This window comes from Pseudochaenichthys georgianus, chromosome 1 (genome assembly GCF_902827115.2).
Source record: "Pseudochaenichthys georgianus chromosome 1, fPseGeo1.2, whole genome shotgun sequence".
Lineage (NCBI taxonomy): Eukaryota > Metazoa > Chordata > Actinopteri > Perciformes > Channichthyidae > Pseudochaenichthys > Pseudochaenichthys georgianus.
Genome location: NC_047503.1, coordinates 19,519,300 through 19,538,343, shown reverse-complemented (window position 1 = coordinate 19,538,343; position 19,044 = coordinate 19,519,300). Strand labels below are relative to the sequence as shown.

Sequence of the window (19,044 nt, the reverse complement as noted above, 5' to 3'; positions counted from 1 at the left end):
CATTACAAAAAGCAGTTATACCATACTATGTTTAGGTACTAATGAATGATATCCTCAAAACAAACACACACACAAATAACAAAGGAAAATACATAATTTAATAAATCCACAATATGATAACATTTTACAGATTAATTTAATAAACTTTTACAAAACATAGGTTGATGTTATATCGGGGGGGTAAAATATATATTTAAACATTTCGTCAATTAGTCTGCATATTTAAGTAATGTTAGTTTATATAACAGATGAACAGATGTACAATATCCAGAAAGTAGATGCAAAAGATATATATAATGTGTGCATTTCCAACATATCCTCTGAAAGAGTGTTAGTCGTTGAGTTGAGTAGTGAGCCATTCGGTTTTTTTTCGTGGTGGGATGTCTGCTGAGAGGTCCTTGTATACCTCGCTGACTTTGAGGACATCTGGGTCTGGCAGCTCCCCCCGCACGGCCTTGTAACGTGTACTCCTTTGAACATGTTTATATGATAATTAAGACAATTTTACACTCAGACAACAATCACAAAGTTGTAGCAGGCTACATACAATTATTTAGGACAATATATATTACCTTACACCGTCAGCAACTGTAAACTGCTTTGGCATAGTGGAAATGAACACCATGTCACTCACTCTGCCTGGTTTCACACACTATTAATTACACAAAAGAATTGTCAATTTAATTGAAAAGGTCGTTGATGCAATATACTAAATCAGCTCTTGGCACAAAGGAAATACTCATTAAATCGTGGATTGGCTGTGAACACATACTGTTCTATTGTATTGCATAGAAAGATTTGTTACTGTTCTGCTTGTAGTGGAAATACTGTTTGTAGTCGTAGATAGAAAAACAAAGATGGAAAACATTTCACCATACATTGTTTAGGACTTTTATATGTATTGGGTGTTTATGGTTAATGTGGGAAATTAATAAGCAGAGCTGTTGCTGGCAAATTTGTGTGCCATCATAATAGCAATGTGTATACAGCGTTTCGTGAATATCTGGAAAAATATGCGAGTAGTTTGGAGTAATTTGAGACATGTAAATCGTCAAAAATGGTACATTCTCTGTTAGCCTACATTCGCCCCGATTGAGCTAGCAACTATTTTATTCGCAATTTAACATCATATTGGATATGGGCTTAACTTGTCCTGGACTGGAATTTTTCCGATCTTTTCCCGAGGAGGTGTTTGCGAAAAAGCGCTTAAAATGCATGAATAACACAGATTTTTTAAAATGGCCGACTTTCTGGGGGGCGGGGCTAATGGAAGCTATTTTGAAATATGTCCGCAATTCCATCAGTAATGTCTGTGGTAAGATTGGGGTAGTTTGGAGAAACTATATGTGACTATCGCACAATAGGGGGCGCTGGTGTACAAAAATGTACATTTTTTTTGTACAGTCTGGAAAAAGACGTGGGTTGTGACGTGTGTTCCAAGTTTTGCGTCCGAAAGTCATTTTAGCGATTTTGTGGCATTTCAATCGTCAAAATTGGTACATGTTCCGTTAGCTTACGAGCTCCCCGTTTGAGCAGTCGACTATTCATTCGCAATTTAGCATCACTTTGGATATGGGCTGATCTTGTCCTGGTTTGAAATTTTTCCGATCATTTTCCTAGGAGAAGTATGCGAAAATGCGCTTAAAATGGACATATTTTGAAATATGTCCGCATTTCCATGAGGAATCTCTGTGCCAAGTTTCGGGTAGTTCGAAGAAACTATATTTGACTACCGCACAATAGGGGGCGCTACTGAGCCATATTTGCTAAAACGTCCGATTTTTTTCTACAGTCTGGAAAAGGTTGTGGGCTGTGACATGCGTTCCGAATTTAAAGGCCGTAACTCATTTTTTCCCCTACTTATGGCTCGGTACATTTTTTAACCCTTCGATTTCGAGAAAAAACTGAATAGGACACGCCCACATTTTTCATTGGTTGCGACCCTTTAAATCTCAGTTTATACTCACCCTGCCAGTATGTCTATGACAATATATATTTTTTTAGTCCATCGGTTCTTGAGATACAAATTAGTTGTGTTTTTGGCGCCCCCTATTGTCCGAAATGAACATTGTTTGTTGTGCCTATTCCCCAAGACACACTGAACCTATCCACCGAAATCTGTGATATTTGGATACATTTTGGATGAATTGTGAGCATTTATGTGTAGGCCACACCCTTTTGCTAATACGTTTTGATTGATATCGGCCACATTTTTCCACACCTCGTAGGGTAATGTGTCTGCCCCTCCATTGATGCTGTGCACTAAGTTTGGTTTGGAAAATCAAGAAATTGGAATTTAAGTTAATATTTCAATGTTTTTCATATTATGCTAATTAAAAAAAATCAAAGTAGGCGGAGCTTCGGGATATGAGAGGATAATATGTAGAGCTGCTCCACCCGGATAAGTGTGCAAAATGTCAGGTCCGTCAGACTTACGCTGCAACTTTGTACATTTTTCGAAACACTGAATTTACACAGGTGGCGCTAGAGAGCAAGTTGAAACATTTACTCCCATCGAATCCAGAATGTTAACATTTTCACCGGTCCTGGCGGCGTTGCCAAATGTCGCTACATGAATAGTGTCGTAACCCCCTCAAAAACAGGTCGAAAGTGCAGAACCGGTAAAAGAAGAATAATAATACTGACGATTTCAATAGGTCTTTGCACTACGTGCTCAGGCCCTAATAATACTGACGATTTCAATAGGTCTTTGCACTTCGTGCTCAGGCCCTAAAAAATATGCTAACTAAACTTACCATTCTGATACACCTGTGGCTGTGAGCCCCCGGTATGGCGCCGCGTCACAATAAACTGCACGTCTGTCAAACATGTGTCTGGAAACTTTCGAAGTTAATGTTGAAAATATATGTCAACATGATGCGCATCATGCGCATATGCATGCGCACTGCTCAAAGTAGCGCGAGCAGCGGTGGGCGGTGCCAGCGAGGGAAACATTTGGGCGTGGCTTCCAGCAACACGATTCTAAGGTAACCCATCTTAAACACGATATCTATCATCAGAGTCTTTTTTATTTGTTTATGAAACCTGCCGGGCAGCAGACCTATTTACTCTTTATTGACATTTCTTATAGGAAATGTATGTTATGTTTTGTTACCTCTTGTTGGTGTCAATAATTAAAAAACAGATATGACACTTGACAGTTTGTAAAAATAAGCCTTTACATTATTTGGAATAAATTATAGCATGTTTTGCGGTGTCATTGCTTTACAGTTAATTCAACATAAATACATTGCATTGTAAAAAGAGGCCGGTTGAGTCATTCAGGTTTGAAAATCTTGGTGTTTTATTGTAAGTATTGCATCTTCAACTTACACGGCTAGAATCATCATCAGACAGCATGTTTTACAAAGGATAGCCACAGGTTCAGAACAACAGGACAACTCCCCACGTGGGACTACTCGTTTTGGTTGGGCTAACATATTCCTCATGTAGCTGTTTGCTCAAAGCCAGATGCCAGAATAGAGTGTGATTTACAAAATACACTGCACATTCTGGCCAAGCTGCAAAACTGGGACTGAACCCTCCTAGAAAGTTAACCTGGACCATAGGACTGCATTAACTTAAAACACAGAGGTAAAAATATAGCTTTGTTATCACCAGCTTATGAAGATATGCTATCGTTTTGAATATGCAGCATATAGCCAGAAACTCTTTGTCAGACATCCCAACTAACCTGGGCTGATCCAGGACCAGTCTGCACCTACAGTTGAGTTCAGTTAACTTTTTTTAGCAACATTTTTGCTGCATATTATGTGACAGTCCCAGAAATTATATTAGACACTGGCTATATTGTCTCTTTTTTTGGACAAATATGCTCCAGAAGTCTAATATTTAATGAGTAGCAGGTGGGAATCAGCCAAACTGAGATTAGTGCAGACTCGTTGTGGAGCAGGTGCCTCTCTAAAGCTCAGCCTTAGTAAGAACATAGAGCACACACAAACACACACACACACACACACACACACACACACACACACACACACACACACACACACACACACACACACACACACACACGCTCACACATTCATACACACACTGTCCACTCACATGAGAGGACAGACCTGGCCTCAGTAAAATCAGTTCTTACAGTTTGTTATATCCCGTCCGGGACTACAAGTTTAGACTAGTTTTTCCACATGAGACGATACAATGAGTGCCAGACCGTTTTCACACATTTCAGTGGTGAACCACAAAACCCATCACTATTAGAATCGCTCCACTGTGTTAAAAATATATTGTACTCCGAGCAGGTTAAAAACACCAATAGGATGCGATCCGGGTCTGAGTGGAATTCATTTTGTTGTCAAACACAGGACCTTTTTCCTGTCAGCAGTGCAGGTTCATGAAACCAACATATGAAGACCAAAAAAACAAAGAGTTGAAGGTTAATAACTTAAACAGGGGAAGAATAAATGTAAACTTTCCCTCAGAGAGATATATATATATAGAGAGAGAGAGGACACTGAGGTGTTCTAAGGTGTTTTTGGCATTTGTTTTATTTAAATAGTCAAGCACCTGAAGCATTGACTTTCTGATTCAGTGCCAAGTCCAACAACCTCAACATAGCTCCTCAAAGAGCTTACATGTCAAACTCTACACCTTAATGACGTCCTTCAGAAAAACCAAAAGGATTTGTTCATTTTGTTGATTTTCTTCTTGAAATCCTCAATCGGAGGCATTGAATTGTAAATGTAAGACACATTTTGTCAACTAAAACACAAGTCTAATAGAGACTACAACCCCTCTAATAGAGGAAGGTGGAGTTTTAGACCCCTTTTATTGTGTAGTAGCTGGCTCAATTTGCCAGTAAAGTCTAGGCTATAGATAAAACCTTGTGAAGAGATGACCCCCACCCCCTCAGCACAGACCCTAAAACAACGGGACAGGAGAATTGATATACTAGTAGTGAAGAAGGCTGGGTATGGAGGGAAGCCATCTTGTCTATCAGGCTATCGAGTTATTTAGGGTCTGCATGTATCATCTCAGGCATTGCGTGTTGTTGGGGGGGGGGGTCAACTGAGGACAAGGCTGGTGACTCTAAACAAGCGGGGCTCAGCACCAGGAGCAGCTTAGGGGCCGATTACATTTCAAGTGTCCATTGAATAAAACATAAAATAAAAATAAAACAAAATGGCTACATTTCATATCCCGTCCCACCCACACCACCCCGAAAACAAAATTACAATATGCCATAAAATATACAATTCTTAAAATAAGGAATGAGTAATAAGCATCAAAAGGAGGAGTACAATAAGACACAACCAAAATAAGTTAACTTCTCTTTCCCCATTGCTTGTGTCATTTGAGGGATTGAGAAATAAATATTTTAAAAAGGAGTTATTTAGTATTTTTTCCACATACAAAAGGATTCAGGTGAGCTCCATGAGAGAAGGACAGTGGGAAATAAAATGTACATAGAGCTGTGGCTGAAGTGCAATTCTTAATGTCAGTGGAGTTGGGATAGCGAACATTGACATCATACAACCCGTTTTTTCATTCCTAAACTCCAGGCTTTCCCTCCACAGATCACCTGACCACGTTAGGAATGCCAAATATATCCCCCCCAAAAGTTTTGACATTCACAATAAACACAGGTCAAACAGCAACAGAGGCAATATATTCTATCCATGAGCTCTAACTTTTTTTTAACTCCTTTGTAAGGTTTAATTAATTAAGCTATTTTTATGTACAAACAAAAGAATATACATCTGCTTTTTGGACGGTCACACAGTCTTCATAGGGGAGAAGAAAAATAAGAGGAAGGGGGTTCAATCTGACGAGACAAAAAGGACTACAAGAGTTATTGCTTGTTACTGCTGGAAAGAGAATGGACATCTATTCCAAAGTTTGTTGTTGTTTGGACTTTTTCCTTGTTGCTGTTCTTGTTTTTCAGTTGTTGGTTTGTGCCATTTCTATGGACAGCTCTAAAGTAGGCAAGTGCAGGATAGCTTGTCGTAGCTGCTTGTCGAGGGGAGAGAAACCAAAACAAAACACACACACAAGTTACAATTTGCACTCTTTGAAAATGCACTGAGCACCCACATTCAACAGGAATGTTGTTTTTTCCTCCATTTTTTGGTTGTTTTCCTCCGTGCCTGGTTGGAAACAATCACTGGAGACACACTTTGTTTGCTTTAAAAGCTCCGTGGTGGTGGATCTGATCTGCTTTTCCCATTGGTTTGTTTAACAATAGCACCAATTCGAGTGTCCGAGCTTCTGAGGTGTCGAACAGAGGTAATGAAAAACAATAAGACAAGGACTAAATTCAGGCCTGAAGGGACGTTCATCAGGGCCAAGCTGTGCTGATATGGCAAAATTCACCCACAGTGTTGATTACAGTCCAGATTAGATGTGCTGCCGTTTAACCAGACCCAACACCACAACGTTAAGAAGGGATACACAGGAAACACACAGCCCACAGGAGGAAGAACCCTAAACTCTGAATTATTTCATATCATGTGAATTTAAGTGCATTTCAAGTCAAATTCGGGGTTGTGTAATATTAAAAAGAATTCAGACATTTAAGAGTTCATCAAAAGCCAAAAGGTAGAATCAATCATTCATTTCAATTGCGTGGGTTTAAAAAACCAGGATGATGTTTTTTTTATATATATCAACCAACTCTGATCTCCCTTTAAAAGCAGATTAAAATCGATGGGCAGTTTCACATGGCTGTGTTTGTGTCCCTGGTGTTGGTCTTGGCGGCTCAAAGTTCAGGAAAGCTTTCAGTGGAGCTCCTCAGCAGTGCAGGAGTAAAGGGGGGCGGACTAAAGGCTAGGAGCCATAGGGGGCGCTGCTGAGAGGCAGGAGCGACAGGAACGCTGTCAGCTGTGGCCGTCGTAGGCGGAGGTGACGGCGGGGGTGTGTGCACGTAGACATGGCTGGATGGAGAAACAGATGGGAGGGCCGGCGGGTTTGGCAGGGAGGAGATGCTGGCGTTGGCGGAGTGGGAGGTCTAGGAGGAGAAGGCAAGTTTGACACTGCAGGAGGAGTAGCCCTCGTCGCTGGCCATGCTCTGCAGGCTGCTGTGGTCGTCCAGGTCGCTGGTGCTGGCTGTGCTCACACTGTCCAGCTCTCCATGGGAGAACTCTGTGCTTTCCACATCCACCTCAATCTCCTCTGCAGCCGCCAATGTAGAGATGAGCAGAGAGAGGGCGGGGGAAGAGAGAAGAAAGGGAATCATTTAGTGGAAAGTATCATGTTTAAGTGTAAAGATAATGGGGATGCCTAAAAGTTAAGGCTGATGATATTCTATGTTTTTTCTTAAAGTCAACATATCCCAGGAAAAGACCAAAACCAACCAGCGTATAAAATGCTTAACAATTTGTTAAAGTCAACGCTTCATTATTTACATCACTATGTTATGACAGTCCTTGTTAATAAATATGAATCCAATTAACATGGTTCAGTTTAACTTTAGGTTGGAATGACATTAACTAAAGATTCATTTAAATTGTAGGTTTGATACTTTAACTAACCAAAGCTTTCTTTAAATCCTTTCAGAAAGCATTTTCATTTTACACCTTTATCCGGGAAATTTGTGTTGATTATTTTCAGCAACACCTCATTTCACAAACAGCCCCAGAGGGACGGGTACAACCTCTGTGTGGTGTGAAACCCCCAGAGCGGCTGGAGGTTCATACTGTAAGTTCTTGTACTCGCCAAATGAAAATCCTGTTTAAAGACTGCGGCCTCACTCACCCTGGTCAGAGTCGGAGCGGTCGGAGCAGAGGGTGGAGCCCACACTGTCCATGCGTATCCTCTCCCCCTCCCCTGGGCTGCTCTGGGCTGCAGCACCACTGCCCCCCCTCAGCAGCTCCAGCTGGCGCTGGAGGTGCCGCTGCTCCCGCTCCAGAGACTCCAGCTGGTACTGGCTCTTCCTGTCTGCATCTTCAAGTTTCTGCTCAGGAGAAAGAGAAGGGGGAGAGGGAGAAAAGGTTAACTATGTGTATCAGAGACCTTTTTATGGAGCGATAAATACGTGTGAGGGTGTGAAGGAGACAGCCAGATAAAAGTGATGTTGTGAAAAGATATAAATATATGACTGAGAGGAGGAAAGCTGGAAAACAAATGTATTATGCTGAGATACTGTAGAGACGGATGTTGTTGTCTGTTAAGAAATTCCTTTTATATCAAACATTTGTCAGACACCAAACACTGCCTGTTTGTTCGCATTCAAAGACCAAACCCCTTGCTTCCCATGGTCTTCCCTCCTGCCAGCTCTGGAATGATTTCCCTCGCCCGCCTTGTTTACACCGTGTCCCCTCACTTACCTGCTGCCTGTGTTTTTACGCCCTGGTGCCATGACAATCTAAGCGAGGGCCGTGGCAGGGACTCATACAGCCTTGTTGCACTTCTAACCTTGTAGCCTTATGTCACGGCTACAAGGTCGCTCAATAGTGACGAGCGTGACTCCCGGCAACGGACCAAAACAATAGGCCATCAATAAGAGATGGAGAGACTCAAGTTGACAGCAGCAGAAGTGCAGAGTGGTGACGGCAGTAGAGAGGGGGTGCTCACAACAACAATATCGTCTTTATGTTACGTGAATGCACGCTACGGCAGGCTTTTTCCATGCAGACTGCTCATCCTCGGGCGGTCACATGCCTGTGTTTTAAGTGGACGGGAAGGCGTGAAGCAGGGTGTCTTATTGTGTGATATGCTCAGGCAGTGAAATGATCACCAGTGACCAGCTGAACACTGGCTGAGGTTTGTTTGCATACGCAGTTTATTGCTATGGGAAATGTTTTATATTTACACATCAACCACCCAATGTTGGACCATAAATATGTATAGATGTATTTAAAGTCTACCCTTCATTTAAACTACTTCGTCATTTAGAAACTGTAATGATCCTTAGAAGTCAATTACATTTGCAATAAAAAGCAACGGTCAAGACAAATAAAATCCAATATCTTTTTATGGTAGTGCATTTGAACATATCATCACCTTGACATTATATTATGCCGTTTTCAACTCTTTTGCAGAATATTTTATGAGTGAATCACAATCCTATTGTATATGGTGTAGGTCAAATGTATTTCAGATCCACCATTTGCTATTTTTCTTGCTTTAATAATGCATGTTCTATTTTCACTCTATGGTTCATATTCATGCGTCTTCAGCTCTGTGGGCTTTATCCCGTACCTTTATGTGTGATTTGGCTTTGTTGAGCAGGCCCAGGGTTGTGTGCCGGTTGCAGTCGGGTCCCAGGGGTATGAGGGCCTTCAACCGCTCGAGACACAGCCGCAGATGAGCTCGCCTGGAGAAAAAAAAAAAAAACAGAAAGCGAAATGGAATGATTAGATACATGACCACGTACAGGAGGGAAGCGCTAAGGCCTGGGCAGTAACATGGGAAATAGTAGGTAAATGTGTTGCTAAATAGCACCTGGGAATTGCAATATGGAAAGTACTCACTAAGACACTATTTCAGCAGTTTCCCTGTGTTAATCTGTGCCTTTCTCATTCACAGATAACTGGCTAAAGACAGATGTCAAGCTATCCACAGGACTTTACATCCAACCCTTATAAAAGCACCTAGTTCTGATCTCCTAAGGGTGGATTTGTTCCTTCTCAAAGATCTGCACTTGAGTAATCTGTCACCTTGGAATGCAGGCTCATTGAGGCTGCGGCCCCACGAGGACGAAAACGGCTAAACGCATAGGATTAACGCAAACGCAATCGCAAACGGCTTCCGTCCACATGCAATAGTTATCCGGATAGTGTCTGTCCACACGAGACCGCTCCGTTTAGCTCCAACCGCTGGAGAAGCTGCAGTACATATGCAGGAGCCTCTACGTGGCGCTGTAATTTCCTCCACAAAAGCAGCGAAGAAGCATGGTTGTCATGGTTGCCCTTCTGTTTATTCTCGCGGTGGGGGCCGAGGGAACCGGGCAGAGTTTTTCGCCAGTCAGCGTGTATTAAAGTTGAAATCTTCCGGACAAAATTATAAAAGTGCCGGTCAAAGGTCTTCTTTGTTATTTATTGAGCTTTAAAACAAATGAATAACGACTCTATATAATATAATGATAAAATACACGGAGCCTCTCTTTTTCCTCCTTCTCTTCGGACAGCGTCAGTGTCTGTCTCATGCAGCAGCTGATCCAGTAATGAGTGACCCGGCCGACAGTAAAAAATAAACATATTTATAACTAGTTTAGGGAGTTTGAGAGGTAATTAAAATAGCTAAGGGTGATGATCTGACTTGAAGTGTGTGTTTTGCTGCAGCGGGAGGAGCTGCAGGTGAGCAGAGCTGCGTGTCTCCGTCCTGTCAGATTAGACTTCACTCGCGAGAGAAAGATAAATAATCTGAATTCAGGGTGCAGTTTACTTTGACGCGGGGGTGAGCAGCAGAGGTGGGGAGAGGCGGGGCTATTGCCTCATCATTATTGCTGTAGATGTTGCACAAACAACTGTAGCATGGTCAATAGCGTCCGGAGCACGATAGCAACTCTGCGATCCGCCATTGTTGTTGTTGTTGGTGGCGAAACACTTCAGCACTGGCGCGGGGTAAGCGGAGGTGAGCAGAAGAGGTGGGGAGAGGCGGGGCTATTGCGCAATCACTATCAGTGATCTGAAAATGTCCGTATAGGGCGCACACACGGAGCTGTTTGACCCCCCAGAGAGTGGCGTATGCATTTCTATCCACCTTGGGACCCGTTGTCGTTTCCTCAGTCGTTTAGTGCCATATTCGGTCGTCCTCGTGTGGCCGAACGGTCTATATGACACTAAACAGTAACGCAAACGACCGAATTCGTCCTCGTGGGGCCGCAGCCTAAGACATGTTGTACTCTCACTTTGTGAGAATCCACCAGCTGCACACCGGCTCATGTATTGTAAATCCCCAGCTTAGTTCAGCAAGGCAGCGGGTTACATATGATTCACGTCTCGTGTAAACCTAGAGACGATACATTATCTTCTGCAGGTATTTCTTGCACCCGGCTTTAGTTTCCCTTCTCGCCTGCATTACAAACAACAAGTTTAAGCTGTGTGTGTGGGGGGGGGCAGGGAGGAAAGGTGTAATGGCATTTCCTGTACCCTGCTCGGCTCGGACGTTCCATCATCTTGACAGTCCCTTTTCCCTTGACTGCAGACAGGCCGGGGGTACTATCTATCCTGCTAATGGCTCCGAGTTGAGAGGTAAAGAGTGATAATTGTAGCTATAACACAATCAGTACTCCATTAGCAGGGGCTGCCCTTTCAGCTAGCCTGAAGGGAAAAGTGGAGAGACATTGAGAGCCGGTGGACTCAGTGGAGCCACCCAGGGCTTCAGGAACAATCTCTGGGGGAGCCCAAAGGAGACAAGACCAGGGGACCAGGGCAGGAATTCACTGCACTGATTAGGCTGGGCCAGACATGTATGTGTGTGTGTGTGTGTGTGTGTGTGTGTGTGTGTGTGTGTGTGTGTGTGTGTGTGTGTGAGAGAGAGAGAGAAAGGGAGGTTCTGCTTTGCATGGATGGTGTTGATAAGAACCCAAGAGAAGAGCGAGCCATTGCTTAAAAACAGTATGCCTGAGTGTGTGCTTAAACTACGTGACAAAGACAAGAGCTGCATGTCTAGGGAGTGAAAGAGGACGCACCCTTATTTAGTCTGAGGTGCAAAAAGTTTGGTCATAACACACATGTACACTAGAGCTGCAGAGATGAATGGATTAGTTGTCGGCTGTCAAAGTTATCACTTGATTTATCATTTTGAAAGAATAAAAATACTACAATCTCGAATTCCAGCTTCTTAAAATTTGGATATTTCCTTGGTCCTTATGACAGAAAACCAAATATCTTTGAGTTGAGGACAAAACAAGACATTTGAAGATGTCATATTTGGCTTTGGGATACACTAATATATAGATAGATACGATGTGGGTAAATGGTGAAAAATCGTGATTGTTCTATCAATAACATGTCAGAAAATGCTGAAACATGTCAATACAACTTACAGGAAAATTCTTAACAGAATAGTTGATTAAAAAAAAAGAATGGTTACAGTAGTTGCAGCCTTAGCGCACGTTTTTCAGCCCAGAGTTGGTAATGATGATCGGCCCGGTTCAGGTCATCTGTCTGTGTAATCAGTCCTATTAAAAGGAGAGAGTAAAGTCCACCTTCTTTATCTGTGAAATGTCTATCTACGCTCGTCTCATCTGAACCCCGACATACAGTACACACACGCTCGTGCACATAGACACAGATATCAGCCAGCAATTAATCACTTTCTACTCCTCTACAGCAGCCTGGGGGGGGAACACACAGCTCCAACGGAAACACACCTAGGACACTCTACAGAGAGGACATGGCAAAAGATCTGTCTCAGAAATACAAATTATCTTTTGAACACTGTAATTACGATGAATACTCGATTGTGTGGAAACAAGGCATTTTACTGCAACGTTTGCTATGTAATCATTTTCAAATTAAGTAGGCCATGTACAGGGAACGTTTGCTGATAGGCCGATCAATTATTTATTATGCAGCTGCAGCTGACACAAATATAAATCTGCGTTACAGGCAAGAACAAAACACACAGTTTGGTCTTGAACATTCCTTGTTATCTCAAAAACTGTGTACCACCAGTATGCATGTGTACACTGTAGGGACATGTTGAACGTTCTCACTTTTTCATTAGTTATACAAACATTTTTGTTCCACACACAGGGGCGCGGAGTGCCTGATAAAGAAGGGCAGAGCAGGACACCCGGTCATGTATGGGCCTGTCTGTCTGGCCTATCAGGCGTCGGGTTAACAAACGCCAGACACTGGAGATCTTCTCCTCCACTCCCATCCAGATTAAAAACAACTATCTCAGCACACAACTTTAGATAACCTCCACTTACAGCCATTCCTGTCCTTATCCAGCCCCCCTCCCTCCCTCCCTGACCCAACTGACATGACAAATGTACAGAGGAAGCAGGGGGGGTACGCTGACCGCACTGGCACCGCAGTATTAACACATATCCGGCCCTGCTATGACCCGCTGAAATATGCCAATTATGGTTCTCAGCGCTAAGACTTCTATTGCTGAGTGCAGTGTAGGGTGTCACTTTGCAGGGTGCTGAATCAACACTTTTTGCCGAGTCAGTGTTAACCTCAAACACCCATATGCCCGGGATGATGCGGAGGAGTCTCTCTCAGCACACCGAGCTACCTCATGTGCCGTGTGATGTGTTCTTGCAGAAACACATGCTCCTGGGTTGGCAGCATTCAAACACCCTCTCTCTGTGTCTCGTATTGACAGACTGACATGTGAGACGTCTGCCTGGACTAATCTCTGGACGCATGACATGCTCTGCTGTGGAACACTCTGATAACTACAGGAGGTCAAAGAAGCCCTGAAAAGCATAAGAGGGAGTGATGGAGGAACAGTGTGTGACTGTGAGAGAAGCAGGAGAGAAAGAGAGAGTACTTATGTGTAATTCATGACCATCACATTGCCTGCTAATGGGAAGTATAACAACTGGAGTCCTTTTCTTCCGCCTGCAAAAACCATTATGCCCTCAGAGCGTCGGGAAACGAAAGATAATGGCAGAGACTGCTTTATCATGTCAGTCTGTCCCAGCAGTGCTATCTCTAACTGTCTCACTAAGGGGTTAAAGGTCATTAGTTAGTAGCTACTGGTGATGGCCCCAGGACAGGTCACTAATCCCTGACACGGTTGTTTACCATTTTGACCCACAGCAGAAGAGCTTAAGCCGTTTGCGTCTTACAATATGAGTGGCGGCTTGTGGCAATAAATTCCAGCGCGCAGCCGCCAGCATCTCTACTCGTAGCCACGTTACGCAGCAACAGAGCCTAATGTTTCCCTGGGTGCTTAGACAAGACCTATGCTGGTTATATAAACAGCAATGGATTCACTATGCAGCCCTATAACTTCCTGTCCTCAGCTGCTAGAGCTAACGAGCAGTAGAGCACACTTTGTTTAAAGGGTGTGACATCACAGGGTGACAGGGCCGTGGCAGTAGGTTGATGTTCATGTGGCTTTCAGATAGCGGTTAAACTGCTCACCTCAGAAGTGTCAAAGGCAGATATAATGGCAATAGCAGCTGATATATATTATAGCAGCTGATATATATTATTATTTAAAATAAAAATCACAAATGAAATTAGGGGTGTAGCTTGCAATATTGTTGACTCAACATAGTGAAGGCTATTGCTCTGCCCTTTGTATTTCCAGTGTCCTAATGCATGGCACAGTGAGCTGCATGTTGCCTGAATGGGGAACTCTTCATCTGTGGAGGATTACATAACACGTGTCCAGTTGCTACCAGGACCTGTACGGCAAACTGTCACGCACAGCAGGGATATCAAATCCCTCCCTGACAGCACGACAACAATGGCAGAAAAGACTTGCTTTTCCTCGTATTCAGCGATGCCCAGATTCCTGGGATGGCCTTTAATATCATTCTGGTTTTGTTTTGTGTTGCCTTGCGGCGTCACCTTAGCAAACAGCTGCTTCAGAAATCCCACACTCTGTTATTTTGAGGCGGTGTGGACTCCTTCATACAGATCCATTTATAATGTAACTGGCTTTTCAAAGGGAACCACAAAGTTACATAGAATCATAGCGTGAATGTGTGCCTCTTTTATCAACAAGTATATAATAGAGCTGTAGACGGGAGATCTTGTTTTCACTTTTTAATGGAAGATGGTTAGTTTTTCATACTTTTACCACACAATGAAGCCTCAATTCATGGCGGCTTGGTTCAGAAATGACCACATATCTAGGGCTTTACAATTATTTTATCATTCTTTAATCAAAGATGCAAATCAAAATGTAGGATTCCCGCTGATATTTCAAATCATATTGCATTACATTTATTTTAGAGGAAAAGGCAACTCAACTGGTGCATTGCAAATATTTTTAAATCATTCATAAATTCCCGCAAGAACACATTAAGGCGAAACATGTCTTAACAATTATGCAAAACCAGTTCATTTATCACCCGACATAACCATCAAATTAGGAGAATCTAAATCTAAAAGCACAACCTGCAGACACAGCCGGCCTTCCCTTTCCTCCTGGGCCAATGGGGCGCTTCCACTCTACCAGTGTGCGTTTGTGTGTGTGTGTGTGTGTGTGTGTGTGTGTGTGTGTGTGTGTGTGTGTGTGTGTGTGTGTGTGTGTGTGTGTGTGTGTGTGTGTGTGTGTGTGTGTGTGTCTCATTCATGCTTGTGTGGGCCCCAGATGGGTTCGCAGGCAGGCGGCTCTGCCTTTTGGCTTTGACATGTGAGCGAGCAGCCAGCCGGCCCCGGGTCACTGCACCACACCTCCTCCGCCTCCGCCTCCTCCTCCGCCTCCTCCTCCTCCTCCTCCTCCTCCTCCTCCTCCTCCTCCTCCTCCTCCTCCTCCTCCTCCTCCTCCTCCTCCTCCTCCTCCTCCTCCTCTCCTCCTGACTCCCTGTGAATCACATGCACGACTTTCCTCTTCCTCCCAAATCCCACTGCTTTGTACGGTTAAGTAACAAAAGGAGAAACATGGATATCAACAACAACTCTGTAGACATTGCTGTGCTGCTCTCCCTCTTACTGTAGCGGTTTTCTCTTGTTCTTGTAATGCGTCAAACTGCCTCCATTGTGAGTGAAGCATTCTTTTTTTAGAGAAGCACTTTGAAGCTCTCCCTGTTGGTATGGGAGAGCTGCCCACCACAGCTCTTACAGAACCTACGCACATCATGTGTACATCTCTCATCAGTGCACAGAACAACAGCTCTGCACTCAACCTCCCTCGTCCTTGAATCTTTTCGTAAAACACACATACACACCTGCTAAGTGCATGTGCCTTTGGATGTGCACTGAAGGGCACACACCTCAGTGTACATTCACACATTCTGATATCTGATATCTTTGTTGTCACAAACTAGTGTCTGACCAAATAGCCCTTGAAATCCTCAGTGTGATCAATGTGACGTGAAACAAAGAGTGTAATGGCAACAACAAGCAGTAATACCATCGACATGACAAGAGCAATCAGCGTAGAAGTGTCTTGAAAATATTCCAATTACTCTGGGGGGACAATGCAAATGAGAAGTGTGAGGGTGTTATAAACATCCCCAGTCTTGGTTAAGTAACAAAAGATATGCCTGTCTTGCCCTTTAAACTTGTATAAGACCTATTCAACCAAAGGATTTGTTTCTCACTAACCTCCAAGCTGCAATAACTTGTGTACAGAATTCAGTCATTAAGCTAGCACCAGTAGCCTCAGGTATCAATATTAGGACTCTGCATGAAAAGTATTGACACTAAACAACCTTCCACCTCCTGACAGAAAAACAGAACTGGAAAAGTATGTAATTATTACTCGAACCATGCCGCATGCTTTCAATCCATTATCAGCAATTTGCCAAATGGCCTTAAGGACATTATACTCCTGAATTATCTGATGCTAACAACATCCAATCTCCCTGCATCATCCCTTTTTGAACAGGGCTCTCATCATCTCAATTTTCCTTTTTGTTATATGATATGTTATCTTCAATGTTATTCTTTTGACAAAATAAGGCATAATTTTCCATGCTACGGTGCAACCTATTCTTTTTTTGTTACTTACATAAACTCATAGCTTTAGCTTGTGTTACCTGTCTGCTTAACGGACGGACATTTTTGCAAATATGATGCCTGGCAATCCTTTGGGCAGTGAGTATTTAGAGAGGCAGGTGCTGAGCAGATAAAAGGAGAATATGTATTCATGCTAGTTTTCTTTGTGTGTGAATAAAATAAATGTCAATAAAAAGCAACACCTATGTCTGAACATCGACAGCACTGCTTATTTCCAGGAACCACAGGCAGCTGAATCGAGCACTGATAAATAACCACAGTTTCTGCTTCTTCATTCAAAGCCCTCTGGAACCAACACTGTTAAGTCAAAGAGCGAGCAATAGAGAGAAAAATATGGCTGCCCTAGATTCCAAACTTGTGAATTCATAAATAATAGAAAACTTCTCAGGCCATATGATGTCTGACATAATTACTGAACTTGCTCTTAACAGGGGAGGGTCATGTTTCCATCCCAGATACCAGTCAATATACTTCTTCTTGGCCAATCCTACAATCTCTCAAACCCATTAACACGTATGCACACGCACGCACACACGCGCTCGCGCACACACACACACACACACACACACACACACACACACACACACACACACACACACACACACACACACACACACACACACACACACACACACACACACACACACACACACACACACACACACACACACACACACACACACACACACACACACACACACACACACACACACACACACACACACACACACACACACACACACACACACACACACACACACACACACACACACACACACTGACCTACTTCTAATATGTGCAGAGGGGGAGGAAATGTGACCCTTCACCCAGTTATTAAACTAATTACACATCACCAATGACCGTCTCTGCGGTAAATCTGCCAAAGTGACATGCAAAAAGATATTAAGACATCATTATACGGGCTCTATTAGTGAGGTGGGGAAAAGAAAACTTGACTTTGGAAAGGAAGTATTCCTGTACTGTCTTAAGTGTCAAGCCTCATTTAAAGCAGGCGCAAATCACGATACAAAGCAGTGCCAAAGATCATCTGAATGATTCGAGAATTTTGTAATGCAAAGCCTCATTTAAAGTAGACTAAGCCATGTCCATCGTGCACTACATTACGATACAATCTGTCGGAAGGCAATTAAATCAAAGACAAAATCTGGGGACAGATGTTTGTTTTGTTTCTCCCACAAACATTCCAAATCCATTATTTCATGGTTAAAAATAGCAAGAGTGATGCAGGGTTGCTTGAATGGTCAGGATTGGTTGCTAAGGGGAATCACATGTAAGGTTCCCTCCCTCCAGATCATGTATAGTGAAACATGTGAACATGTGGCAGAGGGATCCATACTCTGCAGATGGTGACATACAAATGGAGAGGAGCGCAAACCACATGGCAGCCCATACATTTGTTCCCCATGGTGCTTTGCTGTGACTGGAAGAATAGCTGTTCAAACACAATCAAACTGCTGAACAAAATCACACTCCTGATGATTAAGTGGATCAATTCCATTTTTTGTATTTCATACTTGGCATATATTATCAAAACCTGGAACATGTTCAGCTCGTTTTGCTTCACTGGCAGGGAAATACAATGAAATAACTTGCATTTGGCTGAATTCATAGTGAAAAAGAGTACGGAGAATCATCCTGAAATGTGCAGTAACACACTGTAGCCCCTAGACACGAGCAACTGTAGTGCAGCAGAACAACTACAGGAAACACAACGGTCCTCTGTGCTTGCTCACCACCTTTGTTTACTGGATCGCTGAGTTAACACAAAGAGCGCGGTTGTTTTTTCTGCTAAGGATGCCTCTTCTAGGATTCTCTGCTTTTTTTCTCTCATTCTCCCTCTCTCACATGACTGCTGTCGGTGGCAGCCAAGGTCACATGTCTCTCCATACAGACAGTGAACACCTGACTGAATAGGGTTTTTTTTTTTTTTTAAAGGGGGAAACTACCACTCACTAGGTCGAGTGCTGGAACAGTCATCAAAAAGCCAACAGCATGGCTTACAAAACTGGCGCCAGCCGTATGTGCTTTAGCCAACTACAGCTTTATTATCTGAGCTATAAATGGCACTTTCAGGAAATGACAACTGCAGATGGAGACACACTTTTAAATAAGTCTGAATAAGGATGGTGAAATCATTATTGTAGTTTGTTTTTTAAGTTGAAGTTTAAAGTTCTGTTGGTGATTTATGATTTGTCACATTGATGTAGAACTCATGTTTGGATGGCATGTAACTTGTGTTTAGGTGTTATTTACAAACTGTGCCAAGTATTGGGCAGTTCCACTAAGGGATGGTGGGACTTTAAGGTTAACCATGGGACTTTTAGCAAATACACAAGCTGTCGATTTTAACATTTGCTACAAAAGTTAGATTCTGCGTTCAGTTTGTGCGTCACGTTTCCTACATGCACTCGCAAGATTAGAGTGATCTTATCCCGACAGCATCTGTAGGGTC

General features: G+C 43.0%; 1 protein-coding gene across 2 annotated transcripts in view; it reads right to left on the bottom strand.

Annotated features, from left to right (window-relative positions):
- Positions 1 to 3,280: 3,280 nt before the first annotated feature.
- mxi1 (max interactor 1, dimerization protein) overlaps positions 3,281 to 19,044 on the bottom strand; it is a 34,678-nt gene continuing 18,914 nt past the window's right edge. For both annotated transcript variants that reach the window (XM_034110969.2, XM_034111050.1), the window contains exons 4-6: positions 9,172 to 9,286; positions 7,726 to 7,924; positions 3,281 to 7,143 (exon numbers count right to left, since the gene is read on the bottom strand). In XM_034110969.2, coding sequence (XP_033966860.1) covers positions 6,980 to 7,143; positions 7,726 to 7,924; positions 9,172 to 9,286 — 478 coding nt within the window. In that variant the 3' untranslated portion in view covers positions 3,281 to 6,979. The remainder of the gene's footprint in view (positions 7,144 to 7,725; positions 7,925 to 9,171; positions 9,287 to 19,044) is intronic.